Source organism: Clarias gariepinus, chromosome 6 (genome assembly GCF_024256425.1).
Source record: "Clarias gariepinus isolate MV-2021 ecotype Netherlands chromosome 6, CGAR_prim_01v2, whole genome shotgun sequence".
Lineage (NCBI taxonomy): Eukaryota > Metazoa > Chordata > Actinopteri > Siluriformes > Clariidae > Clarias > Clarias gariepinus.
The window spans coordinates 28435223-28456744 of NC_071105.1; the positions used below are offsets into that span (position 1 = coordinate 28435223).

A 21522-nucleotide genomic window follows, 5' to 3' on the forward strand; every position below is an offset into this window, starting at 1 on the left:
GAATCGGACAGTTTTTAACCTAATTGGCCAAGACTGCAGTGTAATGCAGCAGAATAGGTCAAAGGGCAGTAATTATGGCCTTTTTTGGAGTGTCTTCAGGACGTGTGCTGGTCCACTAACCCCTCAGTGAGGTCCAGAAGATTGATTGTCCCGGGTAGTCAAAGCAGACTGCGGTGTGGCATGCAGTCCTTCAAATGGCAGGCATGGAACCAGTCTGACTGTGAGCCATTAGTCTAAGTGTACGTCCAATACATAACTTTAGCTACATTAGCTATTAAATACCTAAATGAACTTAAATGCCCCAACCACTTTTTATTTTTAGCTAAAGCAACTTAAATTTAAATGTATACTCAATATTCAAAACAACAAATAGCAGGTGTTTTTATAGAAACAACGATTAATTACAAGATCAGCAGAACTTTGTGTGTCCAGAAGATGAATTAGCTATGATGCTGCTCTGATTAGCTACCTTGCTGAACTTAGTCTCCTCAGTACCAGGTGGTGCTGGGTGTGACTGCCACATCCTACAGTTCATGTGTAACTTATGAATGTTGTGTATTGGACTGTATGTTAATACTGTAGATGTGCATCTCATACAGTAGATATGTGTCACCCGTGTGTGAAGCATACGCCATGTATATGGATCACTGTCCTTCATCTCTCATCAGTATCATACTTTTCATTTACTGTCACTTCTCCTAAACCCAGGGATTAAAAATCTCTGTCACTACAATAAAATTCCGTCAGTTTTATTGACACTACGATGGAGTTCTGTCAGTTCTTTTCCAAAGAAATGTATAAGTTCACTGATGATCTGAAATGGAAAAAAACATGGTTACTAATTAAACAATAGAATTTTTTTTTACCTTTTACAACCTTCCGAATCTCCCAACTAAGAATAATCCAAAAGAAAAGTTCATTGGAGCAGATTAGAGTTGTGAAGGTTTATAGTTAGTTGAGCCTGAACACATACACACATGCATGTACACACACTAATTCTGTAATCTCTATAGAACTTGGCCTGTGAGGACCATCTTTTTTATAAAATATAATAAACTGAAACATAATCACATAATAACCGAAACAACACGATGCAAAGCATATTTCCAGATTGTTTTATTATTAAAATAAAATAAAATGCAGCTACAGTTTGCAAGCTCGAAAGTTTTATACCTTAGCTTTGGTTAACAGCTTCACAACTGAATTGAACATGAATGATTAAATACAGTAGAGTCCATTTCTTATAGCATTAGATTTTCTTACTTAAAAAAAATGCAGCATTTTAAACAATACAAAATTATTTAAAATACACAAGTTTAACATTTAACTTAAAATTCAGTTAAATAAAAAGCTCTGTTTCTACTTAGCACTTATCGGTCATTCTCCATGATTGTTGTTTCTAAACAAACTTGGCACACAGAATGAAAATATGTGAATTGTAACACCTGTACCACCTGTAGGTTTATAAGGCAACAGTGACGTTTTTCCCTTCTTAGATGCCTTAGATGATCTCAAAACTTAAACTCACCTAACAGTGGGCCCTCATAGTGTTGGGTACCAAAACCTATGTGGCTATATAACTGGTATGTACTAAAAACCGAATCAGAACGCAGATTTCGATGGCTCACTTCATTGCCACCGCACGTGAAATATGATTTTCTGACTGAGAAAATGCATGTGAAAGTGAAAGCTCTAATAAGACCAATCAAACTAATGTTTGTAGTAATGCTAGTGTGCATATTGTTGTCACATTTCAAATTAAAACTTGGGAAATGAGAATTTCAGAAATGTGAGCATCGTCGTGAATGCAGCGTGTGTATGCAGTAATTACTCTTGCTCTAACGGCAGAAGGTAGTATTAGCTCGCTAAGCTAATCGCACTTAAATTAAAAGGTCTGAAAAGGATTCCGACCCGTGTAAAGAGAAAAACACATCAAACTTAATGGGTTTGAAACATTCAAGGACACACGAGATGAAGTTAAAAGCAGAACTTGCATTTAATATCAGCTGGCTGTGTGGTCATTCCCGGCCTCAGTCAGACCAACCCTAGCAAAGTCAAAAGAGGTAAGGTGTTGTGCCAGGTACAGTGGGGCAAAAAAGTATTTAGTCAGCCACCAATTGTGCAAGTTTTCCCACTTAAAAAGATGAGAGGCCTGTAATTTTCACCATACAGTAGGTATACCTCACCTATGAGAGAAAAAATAAGAAAGAAAAATCCAGAAAATCACATTGTAGGATTTTTTAAAAGAATTTATTTGCAAATTACGATGGAAAATAAGTATTTAGTCAATTACAAAATTTCATCTCAATACTTTGCTATGTACCCTTTGTTGGCAATGACAGAAGTCCAATTTTTTTTTTGTGTAAGTCTTTACAAGGTTTTCACACACTGTTGCTGGTATTTTGGCTCATTCCTCCATGCAGATCTCCTCTAGAGCAGTGATGTTTTGGGGCTGTCGCTGGGCAACATGGACTTTTAACTCCCTCCACAGATTTTCTATGGCGTTGAGATCTGGAGACTGGCTAAGCCACTCCTTCGTTGCCTGGGTGGTGTGTTTGGGATCATTGTCATACTGAAAGACCCAGCCACGTTTTATCTTCAATGCCCTTGCTCATCGAAGGAGGTTTTCACTTAAAATCTCACGATACATGGCCCCATTTATTCTTTCCTTTACACGGATCAGTCGTCCTGGTCCCTTTGCAGAAAAACAGCTCCAAAGCATGATGTTTCCACCCCCATGCTTCACAGTACAGTAGGTATGATTTTCTTTGGATGCAATTTAGCATACTTTCTCCTTCAAACACGAAGTTCTATTTTGGTTTCATCTGACCATATGACATTCTCCCAATCTTCTTCTGGATCATTCAAATGCTCTCTAGTGAACTTCAGACGGGCCTGGACATGTACTGGCTTAAGCAGGGTGACACGTCTGGCACTGCAGGATTTGAGTCCCTGGCGACACAGTGTGTTACTGATGGTAGCCTTTGTTACTTTGGTCCCAGCTCTCTGTAGGTCGTTCACTAGTTCCCCCTGTGTGGTTCTGGGAGTTTTGCTCACAGTTCTTGTGATCTGTTTGACCCCACGGGGTGAGATCTTGCGTGAAGCCCCAGATCGAGAGAGATTATTAGCAGTCTTGTATGTCTTACATTTTCTAATAATTGCTCCCACAGTTGATTACTTTACACCAAGCTGCTTACCTATTGCAGATTCAGTCTTCCCAGCCTGGTGCAGGTCTACAGTTTTGTTTCTGGTGTCCTTTGACAGCTCTATGGTCTTGGCCATAGTGGACTTTGGAGTGTGACTATTTGAGGTTGTGGACAGGTGTCTTTTATACTGATAACGAGTTCAAACAGATGACATTAATACAAGTAACGAGTGGAGGACAGAGGGGCCTTTTAAAGAAGTTACTGTGAGAGCCAGAAATCTTGATTGTTTGTAGGTGACCAAATACTTATTTTCCACCATAATTTGCAAATAAATTCTTTGAAAATCCTACAGTGTGATTTTCTGAATTTTTTCCATTATTTTGTGTCTCATAGTTGAGGTATACCTATGGTGAAAATTACAGGCCTCTCTCATCTTTTTAAGTGGGAGAATTTATATATATATATATATATATATATATATATATACAAATATAGTCATATTTCTGCAAAGAATGACTAAAATTTGAAGCTTGTTTGTAGCATACTAAAATAGCAGACTGATAGTGTAGTGGTTAGCACTGGCGCCTTGCACCACCAGGGTCCGGGTTCGATTCCCGTCTCTGGGTGCATGGAGTTTGCATGTTCTTCCCGTGATTGGTGGGTTTTCTCTGGGTACTCTGGTTTCCTCCAAAAGATCCAAAGATTTGCAGATTAGACTAATTGGTTTTCCCCAATTGCTTGTAGTGTGTGAGTATGTGTGTGTGTGCCCTGTGATGGACTGATACCCTGTCCAGGGTGTACCCTGCCTTGTGCCCTAAGCCTCCTGGCATAGGTCCCTGTGACCCTAAATACAGGATAAAGCGGTATAGAAGATGAGTGAGTGGGTTAGGGTAGTATGTAAATTACTTTTTTGTATCTACTTAGATTTATGTATACTTCATATATATATATATATATATATATATATATATATATAATTATTTTACACGTATGTAATTTTTTAAAATAAAAGCTGTTCCTTTAATGTTATCCAGCATTTTTGTGTCAAGTATTGGTTCAGGCACCGATTAGGCACCATTACTCTTTTTAATAGCATCGATTTGTCACCCGTATCCTAGAAAACCCAAATGATACACAACCTTAGGTCATTTTGGGTACAGTATTTGTGTATTAATTTAATGCTTATTAATTATCTACACTTTTTGCATTTTTTGGTGTTGTCTGTACACTTAGTTTACACTTAGTGAAAATGCTGAAAGTAAAAAAGCTTGTCCAAACATCCCGAAGCCATGAGGAGATTTTTAAATTGTGTCTTTTCAGGACATATTTCTTTTTGTATTTCATATCACATTTGTCTGGTTTTAAGATAAAGGCAGTAAATGTGGCTTTTCAACTGGAGAAAAACAAAGAATAAAATGAACTAGAGACAATTTCTGAAGAAATTGTGAAGTGTATATGTCTACAAATGCATTGGGTTTTCTGTGAAAATAGTGCATTTGTACGCCATAGGGTTTGTGAGATGTGGCAATCCACTTCTCCTAGGGGTGTGTGTGAGGGAGATGTGGTGTGGTTTGACCCGGATGGGCAAACTAGAGGGAAATATGTTCCATCTACTCCTGAATCTGAAAAATGGTAATTTTGCAAAAGCTTTTGGTTTGATTCCATAAAAAAGTTTTCGAGGTCCTGGGAGCCGTCCAGATGTTTAACGTTCTTAATAAAAGGTGGGCAATAAGTCAACATGAATCTGCATGAAATTCATTATTATTTCTTGTTATTGCAAATATAAGGAATAAATGAATGACCAGTTACTTAAGTTTTTCAATATTGTTTGTTTCTGAATAACAGAACAAAGCAGCAGAAATATCTGTAAAATTATGTGTATTGCAAGCTCACAACAGGGGTTTTCTCTACACACGGAGCGTGTTTGTATTTGTGTCCAGAAATCATGATTAGTTCTTAACTTTTTTGTATGAATTTTTAGAAAAAAAATTCTGGTCATGAAAACGGCCTTTTTAACGACATTTTTAAACCATCTGAATGTGCTTTGTGGTCTGTGGTGACCAAAGGGTTATCATAGAGATCGCATGCTTGCGTTACTGCTTTCCAAAGCTCGGTTGCAAGTCTGTTGCCCTGACAACGGCCTTGATTCAAGCCCGCTGTGGAAAGCTTGTGATTCATTGATATTAACCCCATACCTATCTGCAAATTTCATGTTTAATACGTGTCCTTTCCTTAAAGAAGAACCTGGGAGAGTGCAGCATATTAATACATATGAAATTAACACCATGTATTTTTGGGGTGTAATACTACTGTAAATAATGTGATCCTGACAAACAAAACGGCAAACAAATTGCTGTGGCCTCTTGGAGATTAGGAATCTGGAAGGCTGCAACTTCTGTAATCAAAGGCCGATGCTCGGAGCTACGCAAGGTTGGTTATGCGTGTCGTTGCATAGCACAAGTGCTATAGCATGAAACTAAAAATCTGACTTCCTTCTTCCTAGGTTAATTTTGCTAAATCTGGAAAACGATCTGAGCAGTCAGTAGCTTCTGTTGCAACCTTGTGGAATAGAGTATGATCACCTCTACAGTTGAGAGTGCACTCTGAGAATGGTTTCTCTCAAGGTTTCTTTCTGCGGTCATCTTAGAGAATTTTTCCTTGCCACTTTCACCCCTGGCTTGCTCATCAAGGACAAACTGAAATAACTATGATTTATACATATTTCCTAACATTTAATTTTTTTTCTGTAAAACTGCTTTACAACAATGACCATTGTTTAAAGTAATATACAAATTGAGTTGATTTGAATGTTTACCGGCGACGCGTGTTGGTGCCGGCCGGGCTAAGCATCGTCATTTGCGTACTTATGTAGAGCACTTGGGGATGCACCTACTTATGGCACTGGTAGAAGATCTGATACCGTACTTGCACCTGTCCAAATCAGCACTCTTCACAAATGTGGTGGAAAAGAGAAGCATCTCAGAATGACCAATGCCTTAAACCTTAGTGGATAAGCTACAATAGTAGAAAACACTGTACAGTTCGACTCGTCTCATGTGAGCCATAAACAAGAATCTGAGGCCATCCTGGGGACGGGATTTGTTTTATTTTTTTCTGGACATTTTTCCAGTTGGGCTGAGCCTGTGTCCATGATGCTGTGTGTCCATGACATTCCCTTTCTGTTTTTATTTACTTGTATTTGATTATTACATTATGATTATAACTTATTTAGCGTGTTTTGTTGTCTTACAGATGTCTGCCACACACATTTTAATGCACAGCTCAGCTACTTCAGCCACAACTGCCTCTGAGCAGAATTCGCAAACCACTTTTTCTATAGGCCACTTTGGCAAGGAGCAGATCCGCATCATTGATGGCCCATCTAACCACTGTGTGGCTCATGCAAAGCTCTCTGGGATGAGGGAAGTAGTTCAAGGGTCTAGCGGCTCCAAGCAGCACCTATCGGTTTCGCCTGTCAATAGCGAGGAGGATGATGGAGGAGGTGGGCCCAGAGTGAGGAAAAAACGCAAAAAAAAAGACAAGAAAAGCATGAGGGACAGAGAGTGCGACATTAGACCAAAGAAAAAGAAAGGACAGAAAGAAGGAAAGGGGCTGCTCCTGAAAAAAACGAAAGCCCTCAAGGAGCTAAAAGAGACAAAGAAGGTGGAGGGGAAGGTCGGAAAAAGAAATGTTCAAGAGTTCAAGTCAAATACACAAGGAAAGGTCGTGACCTCGCCACCAAAGCAGCGTGGGAGGAAGCCAAAGTGAGTTGACGATTAATTATGGCATTAATGTACATTCATTATATATATATATATATGTATATATATATATATATGTATATATATATATGCATATATATATATATATATATATATGGATATGTGCGTGTGTGCCCAATGATGGATTGGCACCCCGTCCAGGTGTACCCCGCCTCATGCCCTAGTTAGGCTCCAGGTCCTGATTAAGTATACGAGTGTGTGTACTTTTATTATTTAGATAAAAAATAAAAAGCACTGAATATGCTTTTATGGGTAAATAATCAACTGCATGGTAATGACATTTTCTTGTCACTTGTCACCATTTATTGTTTAATGTAGTGAAATGTCTGTGAGAAAAGTATCTGTTTTTACGCTACGTACAGCAGCTGTAGTTAAGATCACAGGTTTTTGACCATTTTATGTAAAAAAAAAAAATCTATTTGTGCTGGGTATTTACTTTGTTCTTATGTGAAGCAATTTTTAAATTATAAATAAAACACAGATTTATCTGATTTAACTGTTACATAATTTCAGTCTCTCAGATTCTAGAATATGACGTACTGATTTTGTTTATGATTTGTCAGTTGTTATAAATACGGGTTAATTGGGAATGCATCTAAAAATCTGATAAAAAATGTAAATCTCTAAAATAAAACTCTTTTTAGCTATTATTTTAAAATAACACCTTATGAAAAATAAGTAATTATCCGATTTAATAGAGAAAATGTTGATGAAATGTATACAAATATTTATATAATAAATGTGTGGAGTTCTTTCCAAGTTCTATGTAAACCTTTGGCCTTTTTAGTAAAAAACATTTTTCTATTCACTAGAGAGTGAGTAAAAATTGTTATAAATCGGCTCTACTGATATAAACCTGTAATTTGAATTATCGCTGCCACTATAATCAAAGGTGGACTATTATAGAAAATTAATTAAAAGCTTTACAGTGCTGTATAGTACTAGAATCATAGAGTGGTCAAGTACTTGTGTGCTTTCATTGCCATATTAGAAACATACATTAGAAATGCCCCTATGATATAATACGGTTCAATATATGATATAATGTGTAATATGATATTAAGTGTATGTTAACTTTGTTAGAGATCTTAATAAATTGTAAAAGCTTCATGTTCTTATATGTTTCCTTTGTTGTATAGAGAGCAGAGTGTTGTCCCTGTGGAGAAAAGGAAAAAAGGGAAGCGGAAAAGTGATGCACCGCAGGAGGCAGCTGAAAGTGATGATACAGCCTCACTTTGTACACTTGCTACGGGAGGAGAAGAGAGCACAGATGCCATGGACAGCACTGTAAGTACCCCACGTTTTCTTTGTTATTGGTGCAGTTCATTTCATTTGTGCATTTCATTCAATACTGTTCTATCTTTTAGATATTAATGAAATTAATAATAAAGGCCTAAACTTTATTTATCTTCCCAGTAAAAACTAGACATTTGTAGGGCAGTTAAATCTAGGCCAGTCTGCACTGGGCCGTTGGTGAATCTGTTTTGGCTTGAATTTAGACATTAGCCTCTTTTCACATAGAATCACTGTTTTATAATAAGATCCTTCTTAATATTGCTCTTTCCCTCGCGTGTTTTGTCATTTACACCAAATCCATGAATTTGGCGCTAAGTTGCTTCAGTAAGCACCTGTAAGTGCACTGCTTTTTGCTACCAGCGGGAGAGTGGCATTTGCCACAATAGGATCGACATCTAGTGTGATATGTATCACATGCATCAGAAATACTGCTTATACTCTTGCTTTCAAAACAACAAATACAGGTGAACTAACTGTTCATCTACCAAACATCACTCACCAAATGCAGCTCTCTGTCTTCCCAATTCACTGTCATTTCTCACTGAACAGCCACTAAACCGCGGACAAATTTGACTTCTTGACTCACCGACCAAGTTAGCAGGCCAAAATTTACCATTAACCATTAAACCTTAACCTTTACTTTTGAAAATGACTGTATACAAGGTCTGTCAAGAACATATCCAGTAATTTAATAATTAAAAATAGGGACATTAAAGAATATACAAAAAACTTTGTACAATGCCTCAGTCACCTTCAAAGTTAGGCACCTTGGGACCTCACGCACGTCTCTTCCACTGTTCAAAACACTCTGCGAACCCCTTTGTTGGAATCACTATCAGGTGTCTCACTGTATTTTCCTGAATCTCACTGAAGGTCTGAAATCTCTTTCCTTTTTAAGGTGATTTTAGTTCTGGGAAAAGCCAGAAGTCACAGGGCACAGATCTGGGCTGTAGGGGAGATCAGTCACCTTTGTGTGGATTGCTTGCACCCATTAAGTTGTTCCTGAAAGCCTTCTGAATCATCTGAAAAGTTATATGTTCGAGCTTGACGCCAAATTTACTGCAGGTGTCTGATGCAATGTCTAGCAGCTATGTTTAATGTCCCACTGACTAGTACAGTGAACTTGCTCTTTCAGTGATAACTTTATGTTTTATACACTGGAGAACTGGCTGGGAATCAAACCCGGGCCTTCTGCATGGCATACATGCACATTCCAGTCCACTCTCATTGGCTGCCAGATTGCATCAATTTCACGCAAACCGTTCACGTTATGTTATATTATCAATGGCTGAATACTTCCTAAACAGACCATGTCTGTCTGTGTGTATGATTGTGTGTGTATATATAAAACACACAAACTTTGGTCTTGTTCTTTCACTTGTTCAGAAGAGGAGATCAGGGCGTCAGGTGAAGCGTCGGAAGTACAATGAAGATCTGGATTTTAAGGTTGTGGACGATGACGGTGAAACTATCGCTGTGTTGGGAACAGAGCGAGCTCCTGCTCTCTCCTCGTCTACCCTTGCTTGGCAGGCGGAGGTAACTTCAGTATATCCCACCGTATTATTTTACTTACCAAAATAATGGAGGCGGTTACAACAGCAAAGTGGGGATCATCTTTGGAATGAGATATTTAACAAACTATTTAGCTAAAATAGAATTATATGGAAAAAAGAAACTACACATCACAAAGTCATGCATCATAATCTATATAACCTCAGTGTCACTCAGTGATTTACTCAGTCTCAGTGGTTTAGTTTGTTGCTTGTTGTTTGTCCATTCATGCTTGTCTTCTTCGCCTTAGGAACCCCCTGAAGATGAAGCCAACATTATTGAAAAAATTCTCTCTGTGCGCACAGTTAAGAAGGAGGTGGGGTGGCTATTTGTTTTACTATTTTAATCACAGTTTTTGTGTGGTGTTAGAAGTGTTTGCTAACACCTCCATCTCCTCTTTTATCTGTTATATTTTAGACATTCCCTGGAGAACCAGCTGAGGAGTCAGAGGAGTTTTACGTGAAGTACAGAAATTTGTAAGTCTTGTACCTTAATGCTAAAAGTGGAGAAAAACGTCACACACTTTTAAGATTTTGTGCAACCACCTTTATCTGTTATGGCATACAATGTAGTGGTCTATCCATGTGTGATTATGATTCCTCATGCATCAGATCCCCAGAAATTCTCATTCACAGTTTTAAATTAAATAGATTTTATTTGTACAGCGCTTTTAACAATGGTTATTGTCGCAAAGCAGTTTTACAGAATCAAAAGAAAATTATAGAAATGTGTATGACCCAAAATCAGTACTACAGTTGTACTGTGTGTTAGGCTGCTGGAAGCTCAGTATTACAGAAGAGGTGTTTAAGTTATTGTGGAGTACAATTTGTTATTGGAGGCTCAGGTACAAAACTGTAAAAAAAAAAAAAAAAAAAAATTAGTTTTGAATTATGGAGCGCTAGCAGTCACAAGTGCTCAAAGAGGAGATGTCTGCAACAGCTGAGTCCAGGACCCTCTTCATGGTAAAGTGGAACCGTCCTCAGTCACCACACACCTCCACACAAGGTCTCCACTATTTGAGTCTCAGAATACAGCTTCACCAGTAGAAAGAAAAGAATGCATTGACAGTATAACCTGTTTCATTAACCCTGTGTCATAACCCCCTAATGATGTTGAGATCTATCTTTATCAATGCACAAATAAAGCACAGCTTTTACAGCAGCTTGTGAGAGGTGTGAATCATCAACAGTGTGTAAATAACAGGAATCCCCCACCGTTCTGTAGTAGCTTTAAGTTCAGTTAAAATTTGTAATTCTCAGCCTACAACTAGTAAAAGCTATTCAAAATCAACACTTACAAGGCAATATGAGCAGTGTTTTCCACAGGTGTGAAATATACTTGTCCAACGGAACAGGCCGGTGGAACCTGCCAGCACAAAACTGGTCTACTACATACAACAAACAATAAATACATATGATCTTATTTTCAAAACTACTAGAGTGAGACACAATATTATCTCATTCTAGTAGCAGCAGCATTCTATACTAACTATAACTAAAGAGGACTTAACACACTAAAATTACTTGCCCCACCTTTGTTATTAGCACAGGTGACAGAAGTTTGAAAAAACTACATTAAAGTGTATATATATATATATATATATATATATATCTTCTTTTTGATATTTTTTTGCTCAAAGTAAAACAAGCTCTTCTCCAAAATAATAGAGAAACACTCACCATGGTGTTATGGTGATCTGGTGTTTTGCCATATTTGGTCTTTTAACTGCTATGTATTTATTTGGTTCTTCTATTCATTTGTGGAGCATTTTGAGAACGTTCCGTTAAGTTTTTTTTTTTCCTGTTTTTTTTTTTATAATTCTGGGTGGTTTTCCGTAATGTACTGATACATTGGATGTCAAAGTTCCCAAACTGGGTATGAGGACATATCTCATATCACAAAACTTTGTAGATAAGTAAAGGACTTGACCTTATAGGACTCCAAATTCATGTTTAGTAGGTGCTGTTCATCGTCATCTTCTATCCGGCTTATTGTGTTTGTTGTGGGGGCCTGGAGCCTGTCCTGTAAGATTTGGAGCACAAGGGAGGCGTATACCCTGGAAAGGGAGTCAGTCTAATTTGCGCTTACTCTCTCTCTCTCTCGCTCTCTCTCTCTCTCACACTCACACACACACACACACACACACACACACACACACACACATGCACACACATCCACACACAATTTGGACAATTTGGGAACGCCAATTAACCTAATCTGCATGTCCATCAGCATGTCTGCTGTCTGAGGACACCCAGGAGGTGCTGCAATTTACAAATTTGTAAAACTATTTTTGACACACTCAAGAAATTGAGATTCTAGGTTTTGTTGAGTCCCCTAATGATACCAAGTGTTTTAATATACCGGATTTGTGATTTCTTAAAAGGAAGTCAGTCAGTTAAAAAAAATTTTTTTTTATTTTTTTACTTTGCAAATTATAACCAAAATTCAATTTAAATGGGACCTAAGCTAGTAAATGATACAATTCTTTATTTGGAGAAATATCATACTGTATGCCATTGTGAAATTAAAATTTTTCACAATTTTCTCCTGCTACAAAATTGTCCCAGTCAGTCTGACACAAATTTCCTCAATATTCATCTAAAACGTTTTGTCTATGACCTGCAAACCAATGTGATTAGAGTAAATGAGGGCATATCTGCTCAATAGGTGTCTTATCTAAAATAATATTTCTTGCTGCTTTGTGTTTTTTTTTATTTTGTTGTTAGTTCCTATCTTCACTGTAAATGGGCAACATTGGAGGAGCTGGAAAAGGACCCACGTATTCATCAAAAAATCAAGCGCTTCAGGAACAAACAAGCACAAATGAAGCACATTTTCTCAGAGGTAAAGTTCAATTCTGTCAGTATGTTTGTGTAAATCATAATAATTTAATTTCATTAATTGGATAATTTGCTGCTCTAAATCAGTTACTTACGTTATGTGTGTGGTTATATATTTTTATTATATGGAACATTCTAAAAATAAATCATAAATGCCATAACAATACATACATTTGTGAATGACTAAAGAAATCTTTCGAAAGAATTGTGGTTTCACACATAAATAAAAATAAATCAAAATTTTAATATTTACATTTCGCATGATAATTTAAATTTAATTTTTTTGTTTGTTTGTTTGTTTTTTAAAGATTTTACCCAGTATCAGTAATATCAATTTTAATTTCCCTAGCTGGATGAAGACCTCTTTAATCCAGACTATGTTGAAGTAGATCGTGTTTTGGAGATTGCGATCACTACAGATACAGAAACTGGAGAGGGAAGTATTATTATAGAGGTAATAAAGAGTCGATACAGTCTGTGTGTAAGACTGCTGTTGGAAGACATTGCATGTGTTTCAACAGGAGGTGACGCACTACCTGGTAAAATGGTGTTCTCTGTCCTATGAGGAAAGCACTTGGGAACTCCAGGAGGATGTAGACCCTGTGAAGATTCGTGAGTTTGAAGAGCTCAAGAAAATACCAGAACTCACACCTGTTGTAAGATTTTGCATTAAATTAATATGAACTGAGTTTATGTTCCGAGTACATCATGAAGATGTTTTTTTTTTTTTTCATATATCACATTTTATTTTAACTGAAGGCAGAGTGTGAATTATACAGCTCCTCTAAAGGGTTTGGGATGCACACAGTACTATTTAAAAATAGTCAAGTAGAAATAATAATCTATTTCATATTGATTCATAATTCCTAATAATTATTATCTCATTCAGTGGTCTATGTTATATGGAAATATGAATGAAGCTTTAAAATGAATGGAAAAAAATGACTCTCTTTTTCATTAATTTAAAAGTGAAAGCATATGGCTTAAAGATGTCCAGCTTTTACACAGGACATAAAAAATTAAGTACGGTCAAAGATCTGTAACTGTGGTCCAAAGATCTGCACAAAAGAAAAGAGTACAGAGTTAAAGAGCCTGTTTCACGTTTTCATAAACTGACCAAAAGTACTTTTGGCAGAGGTAGCTACAGTAAGTGAATCTTGCCTGCAATTTAATGTCTCTTTTAAGTCTCGCCATGTTGCATCACTTGTAGCTTAAAAGTTCTGAATTGCTTTTCTGGTTAGTTCACCAATGAGTTTGGCCATCTTGTGCACCTTCAAGACAAACACCATAAAGAACACAAAGAACAGAACACCTTCACAAACAAGACAAACTGTTCATGCTTTTTAAGGCCAGATGACCTTTACAAGGGACCCCAGTCACTGAATAAGGTTGTAACTAGGCAGGCAAGTTGTCAGTCTCATTTGCTTGGGATTTTTCCTGCTCTCTGTCCAGTAATGCTCATATATTTAAACAGGCCAGCCAAGATGCTCTGTGGAACTTTTGCTGTTGACTTTTCACCCTGCATTTTCACTGCAGCTTTAGTGAGACGCTCTGCAGTTCCTTTTAAACATCTTTTATGCTGGTCAAATCACAAAAAAATTTTAGTTTATAAGGTATTTCAACAAACCAGAGTAATTCTTCCTTACACTGTCAGAATGAGATATTATAACTTACTAGAGCTTTCCCTATGTACAAATGATGATAAGCCATCTTATAGTGAAAACCTGGCTATTCTTCATAATCTAAATGTTTAGGTCAGATCTAATGCCGGAGTTTTTATTTTATGTTTAAAACCATTTTTTTACATGGATTTCTCAAGTTCATCTTCTATGTGGACCACAGATTGGTCCAGGTTGGCAGCTTTAGAGCAGCAGAGTGGATTCTTGTGGGCAGCAGTTCCTGCGGCCTTTTTAATACAACTTAACCTAGCTTGAGCCCAAGATACATTCATTCAGACTTCGCCAGCTGTGCCCAATGTAACAATCCCGTCCCTTCACACATGTGCAGAAGGGGAGGAGGGGAGCCCGCCTGGGAAGGGAGCCTTCAGAATGAGTAAGGAGTGAAAACAATTCTCTGCCCACTACTCCATTAATCCATTTATAAGAACAGTGTATTCCACATAATTTTTTGAGACAATAATATACTGTAGTCCCTGTATCTTCGCATAAGCTGAATCCAACAGTGCATCTCGAAAAATTTGAATATCTTTTTTTGGGGGGAGGGGGGAAATTTAATTTAGTCGTGGCTAATTCCTCCCCGTCACTAGGGGGCTCCCACATTAAGGCTACTACTACCATTCAGCCGGGAGGGCCGAAGACTATCAAGTGTTTCCTCCGAACCGCGTGGTGCCAGCCGGCCGCATCTTTTCGAACTGCCTACCGCTAGGGGCGGAGTAACACACTCGGAGCGCAAGCTCACAGACGCTCCTGATTGGCTGTAGAGCCGTGATTAATGGAGCACAACGTACCTCTCATCCCTCCCCTCTGAGAGAGCTCGGCCAATCAGCTCTCTCTAGACGTCCGGCTGTGAGAGGTAACAGCATCACCCGGGGATCGAACCAGCGATTTTTTGGATGATAGGGCAAGCACTTTACCACTGCGCCACTCGGAGACCATATCACATAATAATATCTTTTTTTTATATTTATGTTTGTGCTTATATAAAAGCTTTTTTGGAGTGTGTTAACTGAAAGGCTTCAGACTGCAAACAGTATAGGTATTTGGATACGTCAAGTAGAACAAAAGTTACTTTTTGAAGTACTTATGAAGTTTTTTTTATAAAATCCTGTATTGATATAAATTGTACCACTACCAGAATATGTTAATGAAGTTGCAAAACTTATAAAATGAGCATATTATTATACTTATTGGTCATGGAAAACAACCGAAAACAACCATAGAAACACGTGATTGTGTGTATTGTATGTATTTCTTTGCCTTTATGATCCAGTTTTAAATTTTTCGCTCAGTCTTGTTTGGGATAGTTTGGCTGAATAAAGAATATGTCACTCTATACTGTACAGTCCTGAACCGTATTTATGTTTATCAAAAAAACAGTAAAACAAATATTGGCTAAATGCTCTGAGTTTTAAGGGCTACAGCAACCTAGTCTTAAATAACGCTTCAGCTGTGCCACAGGCTGATCACCTCCATAACCATACAGTAACATGCTGCATTAGGATCTCAGACCAAGTATTGAGTGCATAAAATAATATAATTGTTCGAAATTTTTGTAATGTGAATCTTTCCTTTATTGATTTTAAGCAATACTATTATGATTTGAGATACTGGATATGAGCTGTAAAACAAAAAGGGCTTGAGGATATGATGTGTGAAATATGTGGAAAGGACATCTGTGCTTACAGTATGTAATGCGTCGTATATTATCTGTAGGCAACACTATATTAAAAGTCCCAGATTATCAATTGAGAACAGTCCTACTTTTTTTAATCCTTTAAGGCTATGGTCACTGTCGAGCAAAGTCGGCCAAATCTGATTTATTTATTTATGCAACTTGAATTTGAATGGGCAGATAGGAATTCATGCAATTTTTTGCCTTAGGGCATGCGTAGGGTGCTCGGGGCCATCGTTTAGGGCGATAGCAGTGAGAATTCATAGCAGTACTATGATAGCAGTGCTTATACAGTACTGTAAAAGTGTTCCTGTGTGCATGCAGGTCAGATTAAGGGTTTTAGGAGATTACAGGTCAGATTAGGAGTTACATAGGTGAATGTTATAAATAGCACAAAGCAAAATACTAACTAATCTACAGCAGCCATACAAAAATAATTAAAATGCTAAAAAAAAATAATTATACAAATTTAGATGTGACAGGAGCCACTGCTATGTTGAGTCAGGCAACGAAACTCAAGGTTAAGAAATGGTGTTTACTTTTGATATGTCTGAAATCATATTTAAGGATTTTTCCAGGCAAAAATATAGGAAATTTATTGTAATATTTACAGTTATTGGTAAAAAGCATTTATAAATATTTTGACTCCCAAACTGGTTTTTTAACCTTTTTTAAAATCTAAATTAGGGTAGGTACCCCCCTCGATCACCCTGAAATTCTTACCCTGCCTGAAGGTGTTTTTTTTTTTTTTTTTTTTCAAGATTCAAATGTAATGCAATTATTTCTTATGCTATGCTCTTAAATGCAGTCATTTGAAGAAAAAATATAGGACACCCCATTAACTATTATTTTTCTTATTAGAAAATGTCAACATATTGATTGCTGATCTTGTTTCGATTTGTACCAGTAGATGAAGTATATTGAAGTGCATGTAAACAACAAAAATTCACTTTGTTTTCACTTATTAAGCAAAAGAAATAATTTAAAAAATGCCCTAATAGCTAGTCTTTTCCCCTGTGGCTGAAATAACCTCAATGAGATGTTTCTTGTAGCCATCTACCAGTCTTTGGCATCTACTGTAAGAAATTTTCCTCCACTCCTCAGCTGTGTAATGTTTGATGTGGTTCTTGAATGCAAATTCTGTTTCAAATCACCTCAGAGGATCTCAGCAGGATTCAGCTCTGGGCCATTCCAGAATTTTCCAGTTTTCCATTTGTTTATTTGCAGCCAGTTCTAGGTGATATGTTTTGGGTCATTGTCATGTTGAAAGGTCCAGTTCTGCTTCAGCTTCAAATTTATGACGGATAGTCGCATGTGTTCTTCAAACCAACTCATACAATGTAGAATTCATAGTGGATTTTGTGATGGTAAGTTAGGCCAGGTCCTGATACTGCAAAACGTCTTTAAACCAGGACACTTCTACCTCCCATGCTTTACAGTTGGTATGAGGTTCTTTTGATGAAATCCTATATTTTGTAGCAAAGGTTTTTGCCTTGCACACCTTGCATAATTATTAAAGTCGTGCAGTCTCTTTCTGATTGTGGATGCATGCATTTTGACATGACTGTAGCAAGAGCTTGCTGTAGGCATTTGAGTTTTTGAAAACTTCTTTAGGCATCTTGCGGTCTGCTCTTCGTGTGAATTTGCTTGGCCATGTTGCTAGCTGTCTTAAATGTCTCTACTTGTAAAGTATTTTGATCCAGTTAATTATGGAGGATTAAATACACCTGATAAGCAATTTCAACCTTTTTGTGTTCAAATAAGTATGGGGGTGTCCTAACTTTTTCCTTGGTTGAAATGTGTACTTTTGATCATTTCTTTCTTTTCTTTTTAAATAAGTGATTTTTTTTTGTTAAATGCAGTTCAATACCCTTTATCTAGTGCAAATTAAAACAATCTTAGAAATCAATATGTTGACATTACCTGATAAAGAAATTAAGATTTAATTGGGTACCCTAATTTTTTACATAACTGTATCTCTCAGTAGTTATATACTTTCACTTTTTTGTTTTACTTTAGGAGAGACCTTCACCGGAGAAATGGCAAAAGCTTGAGCAGTCTCGCGAATACAGAAATGGCAACCAACTCAGAGAATACCAGCTAGAAGGCATGAATTGGCTTCTTTTCAATTGGTACAATAGGTAATAATGCACTGACTTCACAAAAATAATTTTGAAAATCTTCTGAAAGTTGAATCAAATGACCTGTCTCTGACCTGCTATGAAAAAGGTTTTTTGTTTTTCAAGATGACTGTTTGTCACTGCATGTTAAAAAGATTGATGTTCAAAATAGAATAAATGCTCTCTCTAAACACATGAAACACTTTATTAGGAATCATTTATTGGTGCTGGGTTGGGCCTTCCTTTGCTCTCAAAAAAGCTCCAAATCTTTATGGCTTGGATTCCATGAGATGTTGGAAACATGTTAACATGTTTGCATCATGTAGTCCAGTTTTCAGGTGTGCAATGCTGCAAATCTCCTGTTCTAACACTTTCCTAAGGTGTTGCACTTGATTCAGATCCGGTGACAGGGCAGAGCATTGATGAACATTGAATTCCTTTTCGTATTTCCAAAAGCAGTAAAAATACGCTGTGAAATTGGTGCCATACCAAGTCATTGGTATTAACAAGTTGAAAGTGTGCCAAGAGAACTTTTTCCTCACCATACAGCCACCTCCATAAGTGTGGTATTTTGACACAAGGCAGGTTTGGTTCATGGATTGAACCAGATTCTGAACCTGCCATCTGTGTGCCAGTACAGAAATTAAGCTTTATCAGATAAGGCCACTGTTCAAGTTTGGTGAGTCTTTTCCCCCTGCAGCCTTACAGTAGCTGTCAGTTCTTAGCTGGCAAAGGTGGAACTGATCGTTAAACTTTAAAGTGTCATAAATGCTTTTCTGCTCACACTATGGTTAGTAACTCCATGATTTCATGCATTGCTCTGCTGCTACTTGATTGGCTGATTAATTAATTCCATAAATGTGTAAGTGTGCAGGTGTTCCTGATAAAGTGTTCATTTAATGTGTATCTTAGACCTAACTCTTTAATACCTATCACAATAAAAATAAAAACAATCTTTCACACTCAAAGTTATATATTCACCTTGTAGTATATTGCAAACTCTACAACAAGCCTACAAATTTGACAGGTTTTCTTGAGTCTTGCCCCATCCTTTCTCTAAAAATAGAAGGACTAGGACTTTTTTAAAACGCTTTGTATACTATAACACAATTAGTACATCTGTTTATCAGCACCCGTTTTTCATTACCATGTAATTTTTATGTGTTACATTGTTATTAGTTTTGAATTTTTTTGGAAAATGTTGCAGCCACAAGATTTTAAATGAATACACATTTTCAACAAGCAATTAAATTCACTTGATAAATCATCAAATAATTTGTTGTAGTGTTTTTAGTGTAGTACAAGGTGAAGAAAGTTTACAGATTTTGGTTTTATTGATATACACACAACTGGACAGGATGGGCTAACCTTCTGGTACCACAGGCATAGATGAGCCTTGGGTGCCCCTGATTCTGTCACCAATTTACTGGTGTTTAGTTCATGATAAATGTTATTCAGTTCACCTTGAAGTGGTAGTGTTATGGCTGATCGGAGTGTGTGTGTGTATATACTATATATATATAAACAATACAAATGTGTGTGTGTGTATATACCATCTTCCTTTTTAGGAAAAATTGCATCCTAGCTGATGAAATGGGTCTTGGCAAAACCATCCAATCCATAACATTCCTCTATGAGATATTCCTTATGGGTTTGAGAGGTCCCTTCCTAATCATCGCGCCTCTCTCCACCATTACGAACTGGGAGAGAGAATTTCGCACATGGACGAAGATCAATGTAATTGTTTATCATGGTAGTCAGATCAGCCGCCAGATGATCCTGCAGTATGAGATGTTTCACAGAGATGAACAGGTAAATCCAATTCAGTTTAATTTTATTTTATGTAATACTTAATACATAATACAATACTTTAAACAGTATAAATTTTTTCAATGCAGCTTTGCAGAAAGCTATATGTAGACATACAACTAAAGTCGGAGGTTTACATACTGTACACCATACGCCAAATACGTTTAAACTTTACAATCTCTGACATTTAATCCAAGTACGCATTCCCTTTCTTAGGTCAGTTAGGATCACTACTCGTTTATAATTATGTGAAATGACAAAACAATAATAGAAAAAAAGCTTTACTTTAGCTTTTCTTTCTTTTATCACATTCCCAGTGTGTAAAAAGTGTATTTGGTAGCATTGCCTTTAAATTGTTTAATTGGTCAAATGATTCGGGTATCCTTCCACAAGCTTCTTACAGTACGTTACTGGAGTTTTAGCCCATTTTTCCTGACAGAACTGGCCTAACTAAACTAGGTTTGTACCTAATTTGGAAGACCCATTTTTTTATCAAGCTTTTACTAACTGGTTGATGTTTTGAGATATCGCTTCAATATATCAATGTACTCTTCCTTTCTCATTATACCATTTATCATGGGAAGTGTTCGCTCTTGCAGAAAATCACCCCCTTAGCCTGTTGCTACCACTCCGCGGTTGTTATGGCAAGCAGTTCAATTCAATTGTTTGATTAGACTTAAGGAGCTTTCACAAGAAAGTCAAACTGCAAACCATAGTCTGATTCAATTTAGTCTTATTTGTATAGCGCTTTTAACAAGTGACATGGTCGCAAAGCAGCTTTACACAATCAAAAAAATTATTGAAGTTTGTATGAAATGTAAAATGTGTATTACTCAAAATTATAAGACTGTCCCTGATGAGCATGCCGAGGACGACGGCGACAGTGGCAAGGAAATACTTCCTGAGATGGCAATAGGAAGAAACCTTAAGAGGAACCAGACTCAACAAGGAACACATCCTCAGTTGGGTGATAATGGATAACAGGAATTGATCTGCAGTTATATTTGTGTTAGGAGGCTGGCAGTTCAAAATAAAAGTTGATGCCTTTAAGTTAAAATGGAGTCTAGTTTTTTGTTAAACCGATACTTTTGTACATGTTTACTCCAGTGTCTTCACAAGGTCCTTTGTTGTTGTTCTGGGATTTATTTGTTTTTTTCATACAAAAATATGTCCATCTCTAGGAGACAGGATTTTTTGCTGAGTGGAATAATGGCTGTGTTATGTCCCCATGGTGTTCAATGCTTATGCAGTACTTTTAGATGAATGTGGTACTTTCTAAAGTGGTAAGCGTATGTGTGTGCCCTGTGATGGATTGGCACCCGGTCCAAGGTGTACACTACCCTGCCTCGTGCCCTAAGCCTCCTGGGATAGGCTCCAGGCCCCCACAACCCTGATACAGGATAAAGCGGTATAGAAGATGAGTGAGTGAGTGAGTAAGGGTACAACATAGTCAAACAGTACTATTTGTGTGTTGAAAGGATATTTAATATAAATATGTGTTCAACGCTACAGTAATTATCTTAAGTTATTTTTTTTAGTTCTTTACCTTCACTAAAGAACTGGTTACACATTGGGAGTATCCAAACCGAAGAAGTGTCAGGATGAATCTAAAAGTCATAGAGGT

General features: G+C 37.1%; 1 protein-coding gene across 5 annotated transcripts in view; it reads left to right on the forward strand.

The window, feature by feature from the left end:
• The window catches only part of chd6 (chromodomain helicase DNA binding protein 6), a 91261-nt gene that overhangs the window by 17022 nt on the left and 52717 nt on the right, over nt 1-21522 (forward strand). For all 5 annotated transcript variants that reach the window (XM_053498096.1, XM_053498100.1, XM_053498097.1 and 2 more), the window contains exons 2-11: nt 6399-6910; nt 8068-8215; nt 9611-9760; nt 10026-10091; nt 10193-10251; nt 12505-12622; nt 12968-13052; nt 13138-13274; nt 17989-18110; nt 19658-19901. In XM_053498096.1, the coding sequence (XP_053354071.1) occupies nt 6399-6910; nt 8068-8215; nt 9611-9760; nt 10026-10091; nt 10193-10251; nt 12505-12622; nt 12968-13052; nt 13138-13274; nt 17989-18110; nt 19658-19901 (1641 nt within the window). The remainder of the gene's footprint in view (nt 1-6398; nt 6911-8067; nt 8216-9610; nt 9761-10025; nt 10092-10192; nt 10252-12504; nt 12623-12967; nt 13053-13137; nt 13275-17988; nt 18111-19657; nt 19902-21522) is intronic.